The sequence below is a fragment of the Caretta caretta genome, chromosome 8, assembly GCF_965140235.1.
Source record: "Caretta caretta isolate rCarCar2 chromosome 8, rCarCar1.hap1, whole genome shotgun sequence".
NCBI lineage: Eukaryota > Metazoa > Chordata > Testudines > Cheloniidae > Caretta > Caretta caretta.
The window spans coordinates 29,861,491-29,884,604 of record NC_134213.1 but is presented as its reverse complement, the minus strand read 5'-3'; the positions used below and the strand labels follow the sequence as shown (position 1 = coordinate 29,884,604).

The 23,114-nt window shown below is 40.5% G+C and overlaps 1 protein-coding gene across 1 annotated transcript in view; it reads left to right on the top strand.

The window, feature by feature from the left end:
* Positions 1 to 23,114, top strand: part of SLIT3 (slit guidance ligand 3) — an 806,608-nt gene that overhangs the window by 707,950 nt on the left and 75,544 nt on the right. The window contains exon 27 of the mRNA XM_048861176.2: positions 14,816 to 14,913. Within this exon, the coding sequence (XP_048717133.1) occupies positions 14,816 to 14,913 (98 nt within the window). The remainder of the gene's footprint in view (positions 1 to 14,815; positions 14,914 to 23,114) is intronic.

Below are 23,114 nucleotides of genomic sequence, written 5' to 3'. Positions count from 1 at the left end.
CTACTTCCTCCCTATTCATTTCCAGATTGAGATAAAAGACAAGTCTTAATTTACACAGAACTAAATGTGTTGACACCTGACTATCCTGAGGGATAACTTTCATGCTCAATTCTCCAAGACAGGGTATTCTTCATGAGGACAAAGCAAATGAAAAAGTCCTGGATAAGTCTCTCGGGCACTGGGACAGAGCATTTCTTTGCTAAAGTTTGGCCCCATCTATAGTTAACAGTCTGTGCAAAACATCAAACTCTAACCTCAGTTATACTGACTTGAGTGGGGTTTGCATGGGTGTAACTGAGAGCAGAATTTGTCTTATGATACATGTCAACTGTACAAGACTATATGTCAGCTCTAATTTCTTAGACTATACCATTTGGGAAAACAACTCCTTTCTTTTATTTCTTTGGGTCTATTAACACATGTGCATAAATCCCCTGTACATCAGTCAGTGCAAGAAAAATCCTTCAGTCTGAATTCCAGAAAGAGGAGAAACTGGAAGGAACTCTTAAATCTTGCCTGCATTCTTCCATATATGAAGGAGAGTTCAAACATCTCGGTCTTTACATGTTATCCTATTTGGGCCTCTTTCCATTAACAGCCTCAGGGTAGGGGGGAAAGATAGTGGAATGCTAGTCCCTTGCCAAGTTTGATTAGTGTGAAAAAAATCAGTGCAGCAAAATATTGCTGCTGTTCGGAGATTTTGTCTCCATGAACAAGATTCCCATCCTGTGATGCTATCCTTGGAAGCCTTGAGGTTTTTGTGATGAAGCTACAGTACTTAGAACAATTATCAGTGAATGTGGGAGTACTCCAGCTCTCCGCAAGATAAAGTGGGGAGCCAGAGAAGTTAAGAGGTAAGGGGGAAGTAATGGGTGACCCTCTAAAATAAGAGCCTGTGTGTGTGTGGATTTTGTAGGCAAAGACCCTTGGCACCAGCAGGGGTTATAATTTCATCTGATGCCCCCCAAGACAGGAAGACTATGAAAGAGGAAAGCATAGCACCCACCTGTTCACACTTAGAGGTTTTATTCATGCTTCCCAAGACACAACTGTGCATTGGTTAGCTGATTTTTGTAAGGATCCTTTTCCCTTGCTACAGTAGGTTTAGGGAAAGTGAGGATTTACACGCACAAGAGTATAACAGTGAAAGGCTTAAGGAAGGATTACAGGCCACAGTTGCTGGCTGAGGGTGGTGAGGCAGGCATATACTCATCAGAAGCCCTGTAAAAAGCACAGTGTAGTATGCTGTGGCCTAATGAAGGCTGTTAACAATGAAGCCAAACCTGAGGAAATGTTTCCATTTGCTCTAGGGCAGTGAGAAAGCAGATGTTGAGTGACTTGAAGCATTGACTCTGATTGTTCAGTGCTGCATCAGGAAAAAGGGATGAGCAGCAATGTTTCCCCACAATAAAGGTGACTCTAAATAAATTAGAGAGTCAGAGCCTCAGCTGGTGATATAACCCAGAATTGATATAGAGAAGACTTCTCCTCCAGTCCCCTGCCAATGCAGGATTGTTTGCCATTGTACGTTTACTCATCAGTCTAGTTTTAAGTGTCCAAAGAGATGAAGCTCCCACCCCTTTCTTTTCCCGTTCCACGCTCTAAGAAATCTCACTTGTAGAAGGTTATTTTAATGTCAAATTAAATTTCCTTTTCTTAATATCATCCTCTCAGTTCTAGTTATACCCATTCTTATTATGTTAAGTAATTTCTCTACCTCCTTGGTGTCCTCATCCTTCAGGTATCTGTAGACTGTTATGTCCCTACTCAGTCAGGCTGTATGTATTTAACTATTAAACTTTCTTCAACCTTACCAGCCACCTGATTGAAGCTATCAGTCACACTAGACAGTCGTCCTTATTATTAAAGCCTCTCATGATTGGCTCTTTTTTTTTTTTACCTTTCGGCTGTTCCTGTGCAGCTCTGGCATTGACTTCACCATATAAGACATGACCTTCTAGCCTTTGCCTTTCTCTGTCTGAGACCCTCATCAGAGTTTAAGCTCATTACCTCTCCTTAGAGGTTAATTCCTTGTTTCCCCTTCCCTTGGGATGGCTTTGCGTGAAATTTCTATAAGCAATCTAAGGCAGTAGAGAAAACAATTTTCATTAAGGCAATGAGAGTGCATTAGCTCCTATAGAACAGAAAGGGTACAATGCCATATCTTGCCTCAGAACGGGTGATCAGCTCATTTAGACAAAGCCCATGCGCAATAGTACAGTTGTATCAAAGCCTCTTGCATTCTGTCAGTCCTGGCCTATTGGTCTCACATTCTCAATCATTGAGCCATGTGGAGGTCAGAGAGACTTGCCTCCTCTGCTCTCTCTGGAGTCTGTTCCTCCTTTTTACCTCCGAGAGTCTCTGGGGTAAACCTGTGCTTAAGTGCTTTGGCAAGCTGGGGGGATAAGGTTATTCACCTGCTTAAATGCTTTGTGGAATCGGGACCTAAAAGTGAACATCAGTATTTTGTCTCCTGATTTGTGTGACTGGAATAAGCCAATGTTAAGTGCCACATTGGCTCCTCTTGTGCTAGGTGCCAAGTGGTTAGGTGTCCTCCACATAACAAAATGCTCTAATATTGAATGTTTACTATAATTACTGGTTTTAAAAGGATAATAAAACATGATTGTCCTTTTCATTGTTTTTGATTGTTACTGACTCTCTCTAAAACCATTTAACCCAACTGACTTAATTGTGTCCATCCATCTCACATCAGCCACGGGATGTGGCTGTACCCAATCATTACATATGGCCATCAGTCATGTCACACTTGGTCTTTCATGATGTCATGGCATGGTCTGATATCACAGACTTTTTGGAGGAAATAAGCCACACTTTAAAGAGACATTGTCTTCTTGAAAATCACGTTCTTGCCTGAAAAGTTTTTATACCTGCTTTTTACAAGTAGCCCCTAAGATCACTACATTAATGGAAAGAGACAAGAGAAAATGTTCCTCTATTTTTTCAGTGTGTTTGAATTATAATTCTGAAATTCTAATTAAGCCCTCCTTTGACATTTTTCCTGTAGTCTGAATGATATAAATCTGGAAACATCTATAATAGGATATTTTAGGGTACTTCAATGATTTATTTTCAATTTAAATTAGGATTTTGGTTTACTTCTTAAATAGTTACATTTCTGGAAGTATTCCAGAGGTTCCAACATTGGATTCATGGAGATTGCTTCCATTAGTATAGGATGTGGATTTTTCATGTGGTAGACTCGTTCCACCTCTTCTTTCTGGTGATTGAAAGCCCGGAAGTCCTTTATCTGTAAGGAGCATTGAAATACAGTATGCTTATGTAAGCAGAGGTCCATAAGGCAAGAAGAAATACACAATAATGTATATTATTAACAAATAAACCTCAAGCATCCACGAGAATCAAATTTCATACTGATGGGCACCAATGCCAGAATATTTTTAATACCTCAAATCCTTGCCCCTTGACTTTGACAGAGATAATCTTGATTACTAGCTACAAAGATAATGGAAGGTATAGTATACCCTGGAGGATCATAAATCTTTTTGATTAAAATAAAATGAGGCTTAAGAAAGCAGAGTTGGCCTAATTTACTATAAATTGACAAATAGCATTTATTGACAAGGAAGTCACCAAACAGTGCTGCTGCCATGTCCAATTATTGTTTAATCAGATGCCAGATGAAGCCAAAACTGGTGCAGAAGGTTACTGTATACAGCCTTGTAGGCAGTAACAGTGCTCTGTATCTTTACTACACCAGTGCTGTGACGGTTTCAGAGGCTAAAACCTAAACTGATCTTTTTTCCTGAAATCACCTTCTGTGGCTTTCAGCAAGTAGTATTTCTCACCATGTGTGGAAAATAGTGGGCGGGATTTAGGTTAGGTTGCTGTGTCACCCAAAAATAGATGAATGTACTGGTCCAGGTGAGATCAAACCAAATCTGAAACTTTGACTAAAATTGGAAATGATTGAAACTTTTTTTCTCACATTAAATACATTAGATTATTGGATTATTGTTAACAATCATATAATGCAACTTTTTAACAGTGAGAGTAATCAACCATTGAGACAGGTTACCAAGGAATGTGGTTAATTTATTATCACTTGCAGTAATGTAACCTGGAGGTGGCTGTCAAGCTGTCTAAGATAGCTCACAAGTGTGAGTGCCAACCTCAGGTCAGACTATCAAGGAAGAGGGCACCAACCCCCAGTTGGCTGTGTTCTATAATTAGACCTCACCAACAAGTGTGAACTGCTAAAAGCCCTGTAACAGCCTTAACATGGAGTCATAGACAGTCCCTTTGGATACTCCAACCTGTCTTGTCACCCAGGCAAGCCTGCCTTTGTGATAGATGATCCCTTACACCAAAAATCAACAATAATATTCAGGTTACTCCCAGTCCCAAAGAACCAGTTACTTACCCCAGGTCAAGTGTACCTCAGATCTCAAACCAAAGACAACGCTTGTAGTCAATTCTATAGTACTAACTAAAGATGTATTAACTAAGAAACATAAATTAGAGTTATTTCTCAGGTTAAAGCAGGTAAACATGCACACACAAATGAGATACAGTCTTTGGTTCCAAAAGGTAATAGTAGCTACTATAATATGCAAGTTCTATATGTCCTTTAGGACTAATCCAAAGCAGGCAACTTGGGGATCCCTTGCTCATGCTTAAAAATATTGCCCTTGACCAATTCTAAGCAGCATAGTGATACAGTTTCTTCTCATCAGGCATTTTTATTCCTTTCCCCCAAAGTTCAAACTGATGAATCTAGGGTGATACCCATCTCCTCTTCATGGGTGGGTGTGGTGGTGGGGGGCAATCAACAAAGTTTTTGTCCTTTGATGTTTCACAATGGCTCATGTGGTTTCAGTGAGGCTTCTTGTCCACAGGACCGGCACTTTACTCTAATTAATGCTTCTTTCCTGTTTGGTGATCCACAGCTGCAGAGATTTACAATGAGAACACTCAATATAACTTTATGCCATCAACTACAGAGGTTATAAGTGAGATCAATACATGCTGCATCCTTCAAGCATTTCATCAAGTTTAAACACATTCTTATCAACTTAACGTCTATTTTAACAATGCTAACACACAGGTGAGCCAGACTGGTTTCCAGCTATGCATTTGTCAGTGTTCCATGAGTCCTATGGGCTTTGGCATGAGCTGGTACCTGGTCTGCCAGTGTCACAGTGGCAAAGGCATGAATGACTGTGCAAGGTGTACTTTAGCAAGGAATAGGCACAGCCCATTTGCAAAGCACAGATGAACAAATCTAGCTTGCTATTTAAGAGCTGTCAGATTCAAAAGTACCTTAATGTTGTCCGGAATACCTGCTTTGTCAAATAATTTGTATATGCCACCAACAGATGGATCAGCCATGCACCCTGACAGTTCTTCTAATTACCTAACCCTGCCAGCTAGCATCATCTGCATTTTATCCCAACTGAGCCTTAGCCATCTTATGTTGGCCAGCTACAGGATAAACGAGGAAACTGCATCATCTGGATCTGTCAAAAAGGAGACAGATCTGAGTGACCTCAGCTTCATGCAGCGATCTATGTATATTGCCTCCCAGGGCAATGTGATTTGATACGGAATTCTTTGTCTTAAGAGGTTTCTGTGGTAAAAAGTGAGTGGGAGAGAATATTACAGTAAATAGGCTGTGGTTTTGGGTGTTCTTTTTCATATCTATCCCATCAAAGGAATCAAATATTTCAAAGCTAGTTTCATTCTCTGCTTCTGCAACATCCGTAATCATTTTGTTGAGATCCAGATCCTTTCTTCACACAGATGTGCAGCTGGTTTAGGTTCATTACGCCATATATGGATGTAGCAATCCAAATATTTCCCTTTGTGTAGCTGTCCCCCAGTTTCATTTGTGTAGCAGTTTGCATAATAGGGTTTTTGTAATGGTTTGTTTTTAGTTTTACAGCACACTTCATTAAGTTTTGGTTTTTCTTAACATTCTCAACATATAAACGTTGGTTTCCTTTATAATGAAGGGCTTTAAAATGTTACAGTTGTAAACAGAACTTCATGATAGGCTTTTTCTACCAAACTTACAATTAAGTGCATTGGTTGGATAGCTGACTTCATCCCTTCATGTATTCTTAGTCATCTGTGTAAAATTCTTCCTGCTTCTTTTAATTTGTATTTACAGCTTGTGTTTATCTCATGTAGTTATTAAATGGAAGCTGTTCTATACTTCAAAAAGGAAACACACACAGATTAATGAATATTTGAAATTAACCTGCCTTTCTCTAAAGGGCTTTTGTGTCTTTTCCACTTATTGGTGCATGGACTATTTCCTCTCCGCTCTCCCCCATCAAACCAGAGGTGGTTCTTACAAAGCAAAAATAAACATGGCTTTGCCTTGTTCTAGTTACCTCCTTGTATATACACCAACTTACATCCTGACCCTGAAATCTGATCTAAGCAGGCAGGTTGCTATGCCTTTGCGGAGTCATAGAATAATAGACTTTAAGGTCAGAAGGGACCATTATGATTGTCTAGTCTGACCTCCTGCACAACTCAGGCCACAGAATCTCACCCACCCACTCCTGTAACAAACCCCTAACCTATGTCTGAGTTATTGAAGTCCTCAAATCATGGTTTAAAGACTTCAAGATGCAGAGAATCCTCCAGCATGTGACCCGTGCCTCACGTGGCAGAGGAAGGCAAAAAACCCCCAGGGCCTCTGCCAATCTGCCCTGGAGGAAGATTCCTTCCTGACCCCAAATATGGTGATCAGCTAAACCCTGAGCATGTGGGCAAGACTCACCAGCCAGACACCCAGCAAAGAATTCTATGTAGTAACTCAGATCCCACCACATCTAACATCCCATCACAGGCCATTGGGCATATTTACCACTAATAGTCAAAGATCAATTAATTGCCACAATTAGGCTGTCCCATCATACCATCTCCTCCATAAATTTATCAAGCTTAGTCTTGAAGCCAGATATGTCTTTTGCTCCTACTGCTCCCCTTGGAAGGCTGTTCCAGAACTTCACTCCTCTAATGGTTAGAAACCTTCATCTAATTTCAAGTCTAAACTTCCTGGTGGCCAGTTTATATCCATTTGTTCTTGCGTCCACATTAGTACTGAGCTTAAATAATTCCTCTCCCTCCCTGGTATTTATCGCTCTGATATATTTATCGAGAGCAATCATATCTCCCCTCAGCCTTCTTTTGGTTAGGCTAAACGAACCAAGCTCTTTGAGTCTCCTTTCATAAGACAGGTTTTCCATTCCTCGGATCATCCTAGTAGCCCTTTTCTGTTCCTGTTCCAGTTTGAATTCACCCTTCTTAAACATGGGAGACCAAAACTGCACACAATATTCCAGATGAGGTCTCACCAGTGCCTTGTATAACGGTACTAACACCTCCTTATCTCTACTGGAAATACCTCGCCTGATGCATCCCAAGACCACATTAGCTTTTTTCACTGCCATTAATCCACGCAAAACGATGATTGCAAGACTGGGACAATCATCAGTAATGTCACAGATAGCAGTACAGTTCTGAATACTTAAGAAATTTGGGGTACCCCTATTAGCTGTGGCTAAAGAATGGCGTCATGCACTAATACATTTTGGAAGGGGAAAATATGTTCATCTTTTCTTGATTTCACAGCAGCAGGACAACTAAACCATTAAACCCAGTAGATATTTCAGCTTAGGATGGCATCCCAGGACGGATAAATGCTTAAATGTAGTTTGCATTTTGATTTAGCTGCTGGAAAGTGACCCTTTAAGTTTGTTGTGTAGTAAAGAGCTTATTTAGTCTTTCCTTGTTCAGTAAAGCGGGTTTATTGGGTTTTATTCAAAACACTAGTAAATTGCGTGCACTGGCATTTGAGAGGTTGTTTGTGGTGGTCGTGGGATGTTACACTGATATTTTGGAGTATCAGTTGAGTATGTTTTCAAAGATGGTGTTTTTGCAATTGAGTGATTTGGTGTATTGACCTTAAGATAAGATACTTAAAACGATCAAGGAACATTCCTAGGTCTTACTTCAAAATTCTATCACTGAATTTGCTTTGGTGTAGTGTCTGCACTAAATATATGAAAACTGTGACATCTGTTCTGCCCATGCACTGCCTCAACAAAATCTATTAATAGGAATAACATAGGGGGAAGAGTTAACAGTTTTTATGTAGTTGCTTGGAAACCCTTTTTCTTTCTCCTGTAGTCATTTTCCCAGAGTACTTTTTTATCAGCTGCCAATACAAAGACATGTTAGTCACTGAACAAGGCTCCCATCAGCCAGAAAAAAAAAAATGTTCTGTGGCTGCCAACCCATGGAAGTCCTGTGGGCCTCCATGTCTCTACCAGTGTGAAGCCTACTGCACTTCCAATTCAGAGGGCCAAAAAGGACAGCTGCTACTGAAAAGAAGCTTAATCTGCTGCTCATCCCCTTGTGGTTCCAATTTTTGCCTACCCAGGTGCTCAGAGTTTCTTTAGTGTCTTTCCATGGAGGCATAAAAATCTTCTTGGCTCCCTGTCACTGCTGTTGTCTGAGGTCTGCTGTTGCTTTTTACAAAATGATCTTTTATTGAATTGAGTCACCATATGTTACAGCTACAGGAAATGTCTCTTAATTACAAAGCAGTTCTCCTTGTTACCCGGAGTAATCATTTTATGCCTTCTGTTTTATCACTTTCTGTACCCTGAAAAATATTGTATCTGGTAACATTTCAGTAACCTTTAAACTTAACATGACTCAGCAGTGATTACACAGAACAGATTGATGGGGAGGTGGAGGGGTTTTTCATCCTTTTATAAGGATAATTATAATATTTCATTCTAGAATAACATAAGAAGACAGCCGTAGATCTTGTAACTTCATTTTTCGGTAGATAGTGACTAGCAAGCATATCTCTGAGTTTTTCTGGGGTCACTTATAAGTGGTATGTCAAGTCTCCTGCAATGAAATAATCTCAGAGATTTTTTCCCACATTGTCAGTGTGTGCCAGTCTTTAGACCAAATTTTGATTTCTGCTATGGGGTATAAATACAGAATCATTCCAATGTAGTTGATGCAATTGTTCCATTCTTACTCTAGTTTAACTGAGCAGAATTCAGTCCTTTGCATCAAGAAGAGTTGCCTTATGAGAGGTAAATAAGAGAATTATAATATTTGGTGGCTCGTCTGTTGATCTATCAAAGCTCCATACCTAAATTTTGCTGCTTTTAGGATATGATGCAAGGTTCTTCTTCTTGCAAACCTCCTTCAAAAAACTGAGTAGGAAAATGATTCCAGTGCCTTTAATCTTTGAGCCAGATATGTTCCTTTCTTTAAGGGGAAACTGATTAGAGAAGTGAATAATTCTCAGTGAATAACATACCCAGTCTATTTAGTCTGTTGCTCAGAGAATATCTGTGAGCTGGTTGGTTTCCTCATTTTTTTTTCCAGAACTACTTAATAATTTTGTAAATTCTTAAAATTACATGGCATAAACATGAGGAGTTTTTGGAGTAGATAGTATTTGATCTGTTTATGTTGGTGGTGATTGGTTAAATCAGTGCCCAAGCACTTGTGATGCAAATACTCACAGGTGGAAATTCAAAATTCAATTTCTGCAAATTCTTGTGTAGATTATCTTGAAATTCATTTTCCTTGAATATTTGTGCTATTAAAACTTAATTGACAGATTTGCCGGGTGCTAACTCAATGGGGTTAAGGGCACAGGCAAATCAAGTTAATTTAAAATACCGAGTGAATCTCGATGGAAATATTATTGCAGTATTTGCCCAGTTAATGACACACAAGTACTATGAGATGGATTCCTTAAATATTTATTATAATATGAAATAATAACCTCTGTATCAGCAGGTGCCTAATATATTTTTAACTCACTTGAAAAATATGGCTACCTAGTGGTTATGACTGTCAGTGTGGCCTAGTGGGTGGAATCCTGGGTTCTGTTCCCTGCTTTGCCATTGACCTGCAGGGTGACCTTGGACAAATCACATCATTGCTCTGTGCCTTAGTTTCCAGATATATTAAGATAGGAATAATGATAATGTAAAGTGCTTTGACATCTACTGATGCAAAGTGTTAGGTGGTATTATTATTTATGGTAGAGATAGAGAAATAATTTACAGCCAGTGATTTGACAAATTTTGGCTTTCTTTTTGTGCATGGATTATGTACAAAAGTAGACTGTTTTTGTCTGTTGTTTGTAATTGTTCAGACACTTCATGCAAACATATTTCAGCCTATGGGTTGTCTATGAAGAAGTTGCTTTAACGTTGTCTCTTTATTATGAGCTCGGTCCTGCGCCCATTGAAGTCAGTGGTCAAACACAGTGATTTCAGTAGGGCAGGATGAAGCCCTTTTTCTGGGGTATGATGAACTAATAGGATTATCTGTGACTGGCTGACTCTTTTAGAAGCAGGTGGATAAAACCCCAAAATCTCAGATGGCTTGGTGAACTTGTATGTTACAAACCATTGCACAAACAAATATTCACTTTCCACATTATGAAAGCAAACCAATTTAAATGGTCAAAATATTATCAAAGCAAATGTGTTTTTTCATCAAACATGTATTCACATAACCTCTCTTTGCCCAACTCTCTGTTGGTTTATGCCAATTCTTCTTGGCTTTTTGCTGTTATGATGTATTTGATCCTGGAAAATATCATAAGTACAAGCCAGTAATTGAGTCCAGGATCTGATACAATTCTTGTGATCTACAGCCTGTATGTACAGCACTCTTCAGTACCATTTATGTAAAGAAGAACTTAAGTTTTCTGTTGGGCAGATTCTGCTTATTCACAGGAATGTTCATTTGGAGCAACTCTACTAAAGTTGGAGCCAGTTGATTTTCTCCAGATTTACAGGGGTACATGTGAAATCCAAATGTGATCCTGACCTGTACGCGCTCTGCCTCGCCATTTGTAGGAACTTCATGTCAAAATCCATGTTGTTCCTTCCCTCTTCTAAGGGAGTGGCCAGATTTGGTGGGGGGAGAGGGGGGAAGGCAGGTGTTGTTTTGCAAAACTCATCAGAAAATGTCTCTAGGCTGATGCTTTTGCCTTATCATCAGACTACAACAAAATGTTTAGAGTAGAGTTACAAATCCCTAAAAATAGTTGCAGTCAAAAGGAGAGCCTCTAATCTAGCAACATGAATCACTGAGACAATCTTGTTGTTTTTGTCTATGGGCCAGATCTTTGGAAGCAAAGCTTGCACCTCCTTTTCCAGTTCCAGCTTAATTCGCACACCCTTAGTCTTGGACCAAATGTTCAATGTTTTCCCTTTTTGAGAACAGACATAATTAATTTTCAGGGTATGTAGGTCAAAGAGTTGTCTTCGGTTCAAGAGTAAATGAACCAAGTTGAGGATTGGTGCTTGACATTTAAAGAAATTAATCTTTTACAAATATGCCAGTATTATTGTAAATTGGGGCCAGAGACTTGCAAGTTTTATTTGAAAGATGTTTTCAGCATGTCTTAGGGCTCGTCTGTATAGGAACTCTCAGGAAAGTCATGATGCATTAACTCAAGCTGTGAAGTTAAGGCACATTAGACCCCTGCATGGTCTCTCTCATTCAGAAGTGAAGTGATTACCTGTACCTTACACAATACTAATATTTTAAATAGTCTCTGTTTACTCTCTGTTTTCCACATTTTTGTACACAATAAAATATTTCACTTGCACAGCACCTTCTATCTAAAGAACTCAGAATGCTGAACAGACAGCTGACACTCATGAGATCAGAGAGAGAGAGGCAAGTTGTGTTATCCCAGCTTTTGCAAATAGGTAAACTGAAGCAGCGGTTCTGCTTTACCTAGTGTCACACAGCAAATTAGTGTTATAATTAAAAGTCTGATTCAGCAGAAAACATTGTTCAGTTTCCAGGGTGCCTGAGGCCACTGAAGCCCTGAAAACCCAATAACACAGGCTTATGTAGTGAAGAAGTGAAAACTGGGCTCTGAATCATCAGGATTTCATGTGCAGATACAAGAGGTTAGAAAATGCTTTGGAAGGGTGTGCATTCATTTTAACACAGATCTTCAGAAATAGTCACCAGTAACTTCCAAGGAAACGTGCATAGTTACATGAAAGATAATGTGAATATTGTTACACATGGTGTTTGAAAGGCTGTTGTGAGAGTGTGTGTAGAACTTTTGGAAAAATTAACGCTGGGCTTTTTATTTTGCTTGTTGCTATGCTTAGTTAGCTCACAGAGGGTTTCAGACTTCAATACCAAGAGAACACAGAGTATGTGTGAAGTTGAAAGGATATCTACGGTATTGAATCATCTGCAAAATACTCCATTTACCAGGGATATGGAAAAGCATTTGTGCTGAGCAATTGAGAAATATTAAGCATGGCATCATCCCAGCTTCACTAGGATAACATGTCGAGCATGTAGGGTTTGCAACACTGCAGCGGGTGGCAGTATATTAGATGTGGCTGGGATCCTGTAAGTGCCGTGGAACACACAGTGCCAAAATAAAAGCTGCATGAGCTTTTCCTCTTTGCTTTCAGCATCCCCCCCTTCCCCGAGACCTTTTGGAGTGAATGGTTCAAATGGAAAATGCCAAGCTATTTGGTCGAGGCTTGGGTATCGGTGAAGCAGAAAGCACCTGTGCCAGTTGCTGAGCAAAGCCCCAGCATGCCCACTCATTGTTCTTAATTTGGGGAGTGGGCTCTGCTAGTCCCCAGTCGTTCCGGTATTTGATCAGGTGTGGCTCCTATTTTTTTACCTGGGTCTCCTGCTTCCCTGACCTTCAGAATTGGAGCATCCTGATAGATGTTCTCCCTTTCTCCTTTTGGCCTGCGGAGAGAACAAACAAGCACAACAAACGCGAGCCCTCCCCTCTTCCTAATGCTGGGGTTGGTGTGTTTGTGGCTAAACCAATGGATTTGCACTCAAGAACTGAGGTTTCACCTCCCATTTCTGCCACAGACTTCTGTGTGACCTTGGCAAGGTGCTTAGTCTCTCTGTGCTTTGGTTTCTCCCATCTGTAAAATGGGAATATTTCCCTACCTCACACTATGTTGATCATTAACATTTGCGGGACTCAGATCTGTGGTAATCGGGGTGGGGGAACATATAAGCATCTAGATGGAATATACATCATGAGCAATGTGAGGGAAAAGCAGCTATCAACCATATTCAACAATTTATCTATAGCTCCTCATGACTGCTGGTTGTTTTCTAAAATTCCTACCTAGTTGAAACTGATGGGACTGCCTCAATCCCAGGGTGGGAAGCCTGCAGCGGTTTTGGGTTGTTGGTATTTACATAGTATTTATAGCATGATAGGCACTTCAGCTGCCATTGAAACAGCCCTGATAAGCTTCCTTTCCAGCCCTGATCCTGCAGTTCGATCCATGGATACGGACCCTCACACCCATCTGGGGCCCAGTTGCAGGATTGGGGCCTGTGTTTTGACTGAGCACTCGAAGATGTAACAATGAAGAGGGGGAATTGGGGACAGCAGAACAAGCATTCTGGTTAAGATAATGGGTTGGCTGTTTATCTATCTATCTAATCTGTTTTATCTATCTTATCTGTCTATCTCTTGTTCTGAGTGCAGACAGGTCTGCAAGAAGTTAACCAAACCTGAATCCAGCCGAAGAGAAATCACCAGACCTGCCACTGAACACTTTAAAATGGAAGCTAGGTTCTCCAATGTTGCATGCAGCCACTTCTTCTGCCCCTGTTGACTCAGGGGACTGTTTCAGCCTTATAAAGACTATTACAGATTAGTCACAAAAAATATTATTTTAGTAACACATGATGTGAACCATGATTTTAAATGAAAAATGTTACTTCAATAACCTTTTAGTTTAATTTGAGATATCTTTCTTATCTTAGCATGTGGTTATTTATTGGCAGAATTGACTGCATGGATTATTTGGTGATGCAAATCAAATAGAAAGAGAGACACTGCTACGGGATCATTTCCTAAAACCACTGGGCAATCCCTTCAGTTTCCTGTGATTGCACAGACTTTGGCAGACCAGAGACTTCCTAAACTTATAATCTGCTCTGAAATAACTCAAAGGAAAAGACCAGTGTCTGTGATGTAGATATCAACTCCATAGCACGTTCAGCTTTAGCCAGCAGGATTCAAGTCCAGTGGAACCTGCTTTAACAGCCACTCAAAGGACCAACAAAAATCAGTTGCTTAACACAGGTAGTCTTTTAGTGATGGGGCAGAATTATAGTCGTTGATGCACTTGGAGATATTTGTGGCTGTTCTCTTAAAAACACAAGGCTGCTTAGTAAAGATGCTATTTTGAATAGATTTCACTGTGTTTTGTAGAGGAACGTCAGCTGGGCCTCCTAGCAGAAAAAATAAGCTTTTACCTTCAAGCGTTGGCCATCCTTAGCATTGAGTTCTGTGTGCTGCCATAACACTTGACTGAGTACTTGTAAGTGCTGCTGAGTGCATACTGACTCTGCACTGTTCTGGGTGTACCTCTCATCAGAATTATTTGCTCATTTCAATGTGTAACTAATATTGAAGAATAAAGTATATTTCTATAAAGTTAAAATAAACAGCTTTCTCCAAACAAGCAGGTGAAAAAATAACCAGCCAGAGACTTCAAACCCAAGCAGTAGACCCATACACTCCCTACTACTGGGCATTATTGTAGTCCTGCCTTCCCAAAAGCCTGGTTTAAGCAATGTCTGTCATTCAGTAAAGAATGCTAGGTGATGTGATTGCTCTGAAGACTACATCCTTTCTGTCAATGCAAATGGGAAAACAAAAACAAAGCCCAATACACAAGATAGATTAGTCCAGCTGCTCTGTGTGTTACTAACTGAATTTCTCTTGAACTTTTCCCAATAGGGTCGGGACTGCAATATGCCCATTAATGCCTGCATTCAGAATCCATGCCAGAATGGAGGGACCTGCCATCTCACTGAGGCAAATAAAGACGGATTCAGGTAGTGGAGAGTGAATTGCCTTTAAAGCAAGATGAGATGAATTTACCTTACATTTGTCTATTTTACACTAATGAAGTCTAATGGCTTCTTTACTGAAACTGCCATACATGACAAATAATTCTCTTTGCCAGACATGAAATTAATTTGGTTTCATTGGTGACATATTGTTTCCTCTAAAACAGGCCTCCTTATTTTCTCTTAATGGGACTCTCTCTAAAAGCTGTTTTGAGCATTCCCCTGATCTGCTTTGTGTTATCCAGAGACTAATTTTCTTGGGGGCATTTCAAACACACACACACCCTTTTTTAATTTGTAAAATGAGCATCTGTTGCTTGACAGCCAGATGCAAAATGTTTTCATGCTGAAGAATCTCATAGTCAAATAGGCTTTAAAGAAAGAATTGAACAATGGAGAGGTTATGTCAGTTCAAGGGTTTAGTGCCCATAAGAGAACAACCTCTATAACTTAACATCTTGGGCTTCAATCTCCCCACATGAACAGGTTGCAGCCTAGACCTTGCTCAGATAGGAGACTTCCAAGGGGAACCCAGGAAGTTGCATGAAGTGCTGATGGTAGTGGCTTAGAAAAAGTTACCCTTGCCTCTAAGGTAGTGTTTCTCCAGTTGTCCTGTGTGTCTAAGGGACTTTGCAGTGCACAGAGAGGTTGTTTTTCAGCTGAAACATAACACTGAGGCTCTGGCCACTTATCCGCATTAAAGATGCTAGAATGGTTTTTGGAAATTAGTTGCTGAGATCATGAAAAAATTGCTACTAAAGCCTTTATGCTATCTTTTACTCAAAACTTCCCGTATGGTAGTTCCAGCTGCATACAGAACAAAAGACTTACGTGATGTTCCTGTTGCAGGAATGATTGCTTTGTCTTTTCCCATATGCAGCATATCAATGAGGGCTTGAGTGAGACACGGAATTGTAAGGGTTACCGATGGGGAAAACACTGGTTAGGTTGCCTAGCCCACGCTCAGCAAACTGAGGATTATACTGTGTAGTACATCCTCAGATACATTTTCCAGTCTTACTTTTAAATGAGTCAGACTTTCTTTTAGAGCTGATCAGACAAACTTTTGATGCAACAGTATTCCACTGGAACATGCAGTTCTGTCAAAATTGAAATGCTTTGTGAAATCGAGCCAATTTTGCCAGAATTTTGTTTGGAGAAAAAATGCAAAAAAGGTCCCAACAGTGTCCAAACATCCTGTTTTGACATTTTCATAAGGAAATTTCTCATTTTGAAATGACATTTCATCTTGAATTTTATTTTTTATCATATTATATATTTATTATAATGCAAAAATGTTGACAAGTCAAAATTGAAACATTAGTTTTTCCAAAAGATAATGTTTCAAATGACCCGTAAACATTCCCCCACACACCTCTGCTTTCCATCAATTCCCTTTTATAAAACACTGTCACTGAGTAGCTTGTCCCTGTGAATAGCAAGTCAGAGCAGGTGGGCCCAACTGAGCCAGTTAAAAGGGGAAGGGCTAAACCTGGGGCTATAAAGCCCTGTCAGATAGAAGAAGAGGAGGAGTGTTTGGGACTGGCTGTGCCTGGGGAGAGGAACCACTGAGGGAACTTACTCCAGTGGTGGGTCCTGGAACAAGTGGCCAGATGGTCAGGGAGGTAGCCTTGTGGCCAGTGTTCCCAAAGGGGAAACAGAACTGGCTGAGAGCAGAGGTGGCTGAATGAGATCTGTCTGTGAGCAGGGAGCTGACTGAGAAGGGAAGCTGGCTGGGACTGGTAAGCTGCAAAAAGCACAATTACCAGAGACCCTTGGAGGGGAGGCCATGAAACCCTAGGAGAAAGGGTGAGCTGAGGAACTGTGTTTTGTCTGTTATGGGCTTATATTTGGACAAATAAACCTACTTAAAGGAGACTGGGCTTGGCAAGGAGTGCTTGTTTAGCTGCGGAGAAGCCTTGCTGTGTCCCACATGCTGGGGGGAATGCAGGCACTTAGATCAGCCCCTGGTACAAGAGGAAAATGAGGTGGATCTTTGGTGCCCAGTGAAGATGGGGGAAACAGACAGGTTGTTGCAGAGCAACCTTTGGCCATCAGGAGGTGCTCAGATGATGGCCACTGTATTACAAGTACCTTGGACCCCCATTCTGCTAGAGAAGATGTACTATAGAAGTATAAAGCATTATCTAAAAGTATCTGCACTGATAGCTTAGGGGTGGCGGAGAGATAGAGGAGGAAGATGAGGAAACATTTGAAACAACGATTGTCTGGAGGGAAATCTTCTTCCTCCAGTGGATGTGCTACTCCTGTTGGCATCCACTGGAGCTACATGCATAAATTTGTGTGCATCAAAATGGGAAAATATCCTCTTCGGTTGTATTCTGTAAGGAAGTGAATGTCAAAAAAATATTTTAATGAGAGGCCCCCTTAGAGTTTTCAGTTGTGTGGCCTGTGAAAGAAATTATATCTTCTATAGATTTTCTTCCCTGGAGGAATATATTAATATACAAACTCAGCTGCCAAGCTTGTCAAATCTTTATTCTTGTAAAAGGAAACTTAAGCCAAAGCTTTCCTCCTTATAAAATGCCAAGCGGTTTAACTCTCAAGTTTCTGTAGTCACAGACAAGCGAAATTACCCTTTAAATAATGGTAAAGTGGTGACATAAGCCAGCCAAAGGCAGGAAATTCACAGTTAAGGCTGAGACTGTATCCTTGCACACACCCCTCCGTGGCTGTGCATAGATAGGGCCAGGGGCTCTAAACAGCAGGTGATTTCACTTCTCATTTTTGTTGCTGTAATAGTTAGCCACAATGGAATGGGTGAAGGGCTTAGGTTCAGCTGGAGTTCTCAGATCCATTCTCTTGTCAGCTTTTTTTTCTTAAACATTTTTTTTTTTACTCTGAATCATTTTCATGCCTTTTATCATGGTGGATTTGTTTTCTTTCAAAATGAATAAATTAATTAATAAATGAAACTGAGTAGCTCAGGGGATTGGTAATAGAACAGAAAGCCTTTCCTTCCTCTAAATTGCTGCTTCAAATCCAACTCGGTTGGCTAGGTCAAAGGTCACCCAGTGAAAGCTGCTTGGTGGTATTCATAAAATGCCACAGTAGTGTCAGGTACATCTGTGTCACAAAAGCCAATAGTGTCATTTAGCATCTTGTAGAACCTCCGCTGAGACTGCAGTCGAGGTCTGCCTGGCACCTGGAGACAGAGCTACCCATTCTGGCTCAGATTTAGCCCCTGATGAACAGCAGACCATTGACAGTGAACTGTGAGGAAACTTACATAGTCTTGTGTTGCTCTGTCCAATTCTGTGTATAAAGAGAGCTTCATTGTCCACTGTTAGTCTTGTGCCTTCCACAAACACTAAGTTCACTTATCTATGTAAAAACCTGAAGCTGATAAATTCTGCAGTGTCAATGCCTCGTTGGTCAAGGATAAATGAAGCTCTTACAGGCTATCAAGTCATTCACTTTTTATGCAGGTGCACAAAGTTCATCTGCCAAAAAGCCATCTTTTTTTTTTTTAAAGATTTACTCTGTGTACACAAGAGCTGACTTTTTAAAGCATGATAGATCATCTTTGTATTTATTTTGTTATCCAAAGACAAAAATGATTAATCATAGCATGGACAAAGTGCAGCCAACCATTTTGAGTTTGCTGCCAGTACAGTTCAGCTCTGAAAAGTTACTCTAACAATGGCATTGTTAAGTTCCTTGTTCCATTGCATCTCACTGGCTCCTTACACATGTGCTCACTTTACAAGTAAAAAGATACGTATTCCTAATAGCCAGCTCTGAAAACTCAACCTGGAATCTGAAAATCATTTGTTTTTTTCCCATATCATGCTTTTTCCCTCGTAATAAAGGTTCTGGAGGCCATATTCTGCCCTCAGTGGCAACTGTGCAATCCCATTGTCTTCAAATTATGCCTTCAGTTGCATGGATGAATCGGATTGATCCTGGAAGTTGAATTTAGTATGTTAAGATTTTGATGATGCAGAAGAAATAATAGACCACAGTGTAAGAAGTAAAAATCCACAATCACTTGATCAACCATATCTATGTCTAAATATGCAAAGGAAGCTGGTGTGTTATGTAAGACGTTGCTAATTTTACATAATCACTTTTCAGAGTAGAGCCAACTTCTAAGAATTTTTGTTTTTGTCACCCCAAAGCACTTCACAAGTTCTGTAGATACTGCACCTCTGAAGGGCAGCTACTTCTGGGGTAGAGGGAAGCAACTAACTTGTGCCCAGTATACTGCCAAACAATGAAAGGGAAATTATAGTCAGGAGCACCAGGGTCTCTGAGAACAGCAGTGTCATGAAATAACTGAACTGGAAGAGCAGGCTGAATTTTAATTTTTTTCATGGTTTTGGTCACCGTATCTAGGAGACCACCTCTCCCTATGTGAAACTGTAACATTTGAGTGCTCAGGTAAACAGTCCCATAGCTTAATCAACAGCAGGTTAGAGCCCAGGAACTTTTCCGTAATAATAACAACTAGCTCTTATATAGCACTTTTCATCAGCAGATCTCAAAGCACTTTAGAAATGAGGCCCATGTTATCTCCATTCCACAAATGAGTAAACTGAAGCACATGGTGGGGAAGTGACATGCCCAAGAGCACACAGCAGAGCCAAGAATAGAATTCAGGTCTCCTGAGTCTTAATCCATGCATTATCCACTGGGCCATACGGTATACTCATAGCTAGAGCTTACTTTCACCATTGGTTAGCAGGAACCCCAATTTGATGTCCTTCAGATTACACTGAAAACCTTATACTTTTCTTCCAGGCTGTGTTGGGAAAATATGTGCAGATCTTCCCAAATGACAACTCTTCCACCATCCAATCCAGACAGAGTTCCAATTTGTATGTTTTATCATTTAATTTCCACTGGCACCCATGATATATGCTGAGCACCATTGAACCAAACTGTAAACCCTGAATATGAAGGAACTCAAATGTGAAATTGCAGAACTACTAACTGTAGTGTGTAACCTATCATTTAAATTAGCTTCTGTACCAGATGACTGGAAGATAGCTAATGTGATGCCAATTTCTAAAAAGGGCTCCAGATGTGATCCCGGCAATTACAGGCCTGTAAGCCTAACTTCAGTACCGGGCAAACTGGTTGAAACTATAATAAAGAATGATATTTTCAGACACATAAATTAACATAATTTGTTGAGGAAGAGTCAACATGGTCTTAGTAAAGGGAAATCATGCCTCACCAATATACTAGAATTCTTTGAGGGGGTCAACAAGCACGTGGAACAAAGGGATCCAGTGGGTGTAGTGTACTTAGATTTTCAGAAAGCCTTTGATAAGGTCCCTCACCAAAGGCTCTTACGCAAAGTAAGCTGCCATGGGATAAGAGGGAAGGTGCTCTCATGGATTGGTAACTGGTTAAAAGACAGGAAACAAAAGATAGGTATAAATGGTCAGTTTTCAGAATGGAGAGAGGTAAATAGTGGTATCCCCCACGTGTCTGTTCGGGGACCAGTCCTATTCAACATATTCATAAATGATCTGGAAAAGGGGGTAAACAGTGAGGTGGCAAAATTTGAAGATGATACAAAATTACTAAAGATAGTTAAGACCCAGGCAGACTGTGAAGAGCTACAAAAGGATCTCTCAAAACTGGGTGACTGGGAAACAAAATGGCAGATGAAATTCAATGTTGATAAATGCAAAGTAATGCACATTGGAAAGCAAAATCCCAACTATACATATAAAATGATGGGATCTAAATTAGCTGTTGCCACTCAAGAAAGAGATCTTGGAGTCATTGTGGATAGTTCTCTGAAAACATCCACTCAATGTGCAGCGGCTGTCAAAAAAGTGAACAGAGTGCTGGGAATAATTAAGAAAGGGATAGATAATAGGACAAAAAATATCATGTTGCCTCTATATTAATCCATGGTACGCCCACATCTTGAATATTGTGTGCAGATATTGTTGCCTCATCTCAAAAAAGATATATTGGAATTGGAAAAGGTTCAGAAAAGGGCAACAAAAATTATTAGTGGTATGGAATGTCTTCAGTATGAGGAGAGATTAATAAGACTGGGACTTTTCAGCTTGGAAAAGAGATGGCTAAGGGGAGATATGATTGAGGTGTATAAAATCATGACTGGTGTAGAGAAAGTAGATAAGGAAGTGTTATTTACTACTTCTCATAACACAAGAACTAGGGGTCACCAAATTAAATTAATAGGCAACAGGTTTTAAAACAAATATAAGGAAGTATTTCTTCACACAATGCACAATAAACCTGTGGAACTCCTTGCCAGAGGATGTTGTGAAGGCCAAGACCATAATACGGTTCAAAAAAGAACTAGATAAATTCATGGAGGATAGATCCATCAATGGCTATTAAACAGGATGGGCAGGAATGGTGTCCCTAGCCTCTGTCTGCCAGAAGCTGGGAATAAGCGACAGGATGGATCACTTGATGATTACCTGTTCTGTTCATTCCTTCTGGGGCACCTGGCACTGGCCACAGTAGGAAGGCAGGATACTGGGCTAGATGGACCTTTGGTCTGACCCAGTAGGGCCATTCTTATGTTCTTATGATGGAAACCACTTCAAGCCTATGCTTGCACCCAGATCTCTGAACTGGAACAACTGACCACAAATTGAAATAAAGAATGAACGTAAATAATAACGCAAAGACTTGCCCTGGAACAGAGTAACTGGTTGCCAAATTTCATTAATTATGGTGACATTTCCATTCTTAACAAGAACCAAACAAACCCTCCTGTTGTAATATTGTACAATAACAATCCCATGTACTGTAATGTCCCTATTGTAAACTTTGGTGAATTGAACTATTACTGTAGCAGTGTTTAATTACATACAGTCCCAGTCAGGATGTGGCAAGAAGAGGGTGAAATATTCATAGAATATAAAAATCACCAGCACAATCTCCTTTTGTTGTTTTCCTTTACATTGAAAGAAAGATGTCTCCTTCCAGACTGAGATCTTGAATGCCAAGTTGCAGCCTGGAGCACATTTTTAAAGCTGAGTTATAAACCTCTGAAAAATGGGGTTTTGGAATGGAAATGGGTGACAGGATAAATGCACAAATTTGTTGAGTTAGATTTCTTTACCCTCCTTCTGCTCCCCTTGCCACAAAAGGTGCTGTGCCAGCTCTTCTCTTTCTTATCTGCCTCCTGCGATCCCCTGGATCATTGCAGGGTCAGAAAGAGGACATTTTTTATTGGTACTAATGAGGCAGAGCCAGACAAAGAAAATATTTCATATTGATTTATTGTGTTTTAAATTGAATTGATCGGAGCCGTTTGTTTTTAATCATTTGCTCTGAAGAGTTTCCCCTCCCTTCTAGCTCTCATGACCTGTGAACGGTCAGTATAGGTCTGAAGGAATGTAGCTGTCTGCTGCTAACCTATGCACTTGTGCTAATTCCCTTCTGGGAGCTTTCCTGTCATGATGGGGTTGAGAGTGCGTGCACACACTCTCTCTCTCACATACACACACACTTTGCTTCACAGTTGTTATTCACTGGGTTTCCATGGGAGTGGATGTTTCGGCTGCCCATGCTTCAGGGGAACCCAAGTTTACTCCTTGAGGTCATGCTGAGGCATGTGTGGAGTGTCCACGTGCAGCCAATCCTTATTGCAGAGGAGGAAGAGAGAAAGCCAGTGTCATTCTCACCATACTGGATCCATGCACCCAGCCTAGAAGAGCTGGGGCTCTGCTAACAGCTACCTGTTTCTTCAATACAGAGCCTCCACTTAATACCAACCCTTGTCTACACGCCTCAGTCCTACCTCCATGATAAGTACTTCCTCCGGAGCCTGACCACCTGAGCAGTAAACGTTACCACTGCACACACACAAGCCTTGTCTGCATTTGGAAATAGTCTGGATTCAGCAGTCAGTAGCCAGCAGTTGATATGGCGACAATGGTGCTTTCCACTCCAGGCAGCAGTAGTAGTAATAATAATAATAAATGAATACTTACCTCTTCTTTAGAACTTTTCATCTGTCAATCTCAAAACCCTTTACAAATGTAGTCAGTATCATTATCCCTATTTTAGCGATAGAGTTGAGGCACAGAGAGGGGAAGTGTCCTGTCCAAGGTTACCCAGCAGGCCAGTAGCAGAGCTGGAAATAGAACCCAAGACCCCTTAGTGCTCTATTCACTGGGCTACGCTGTCCTGTAGACAAAGGCAAGTCAGGATTTGCTTTA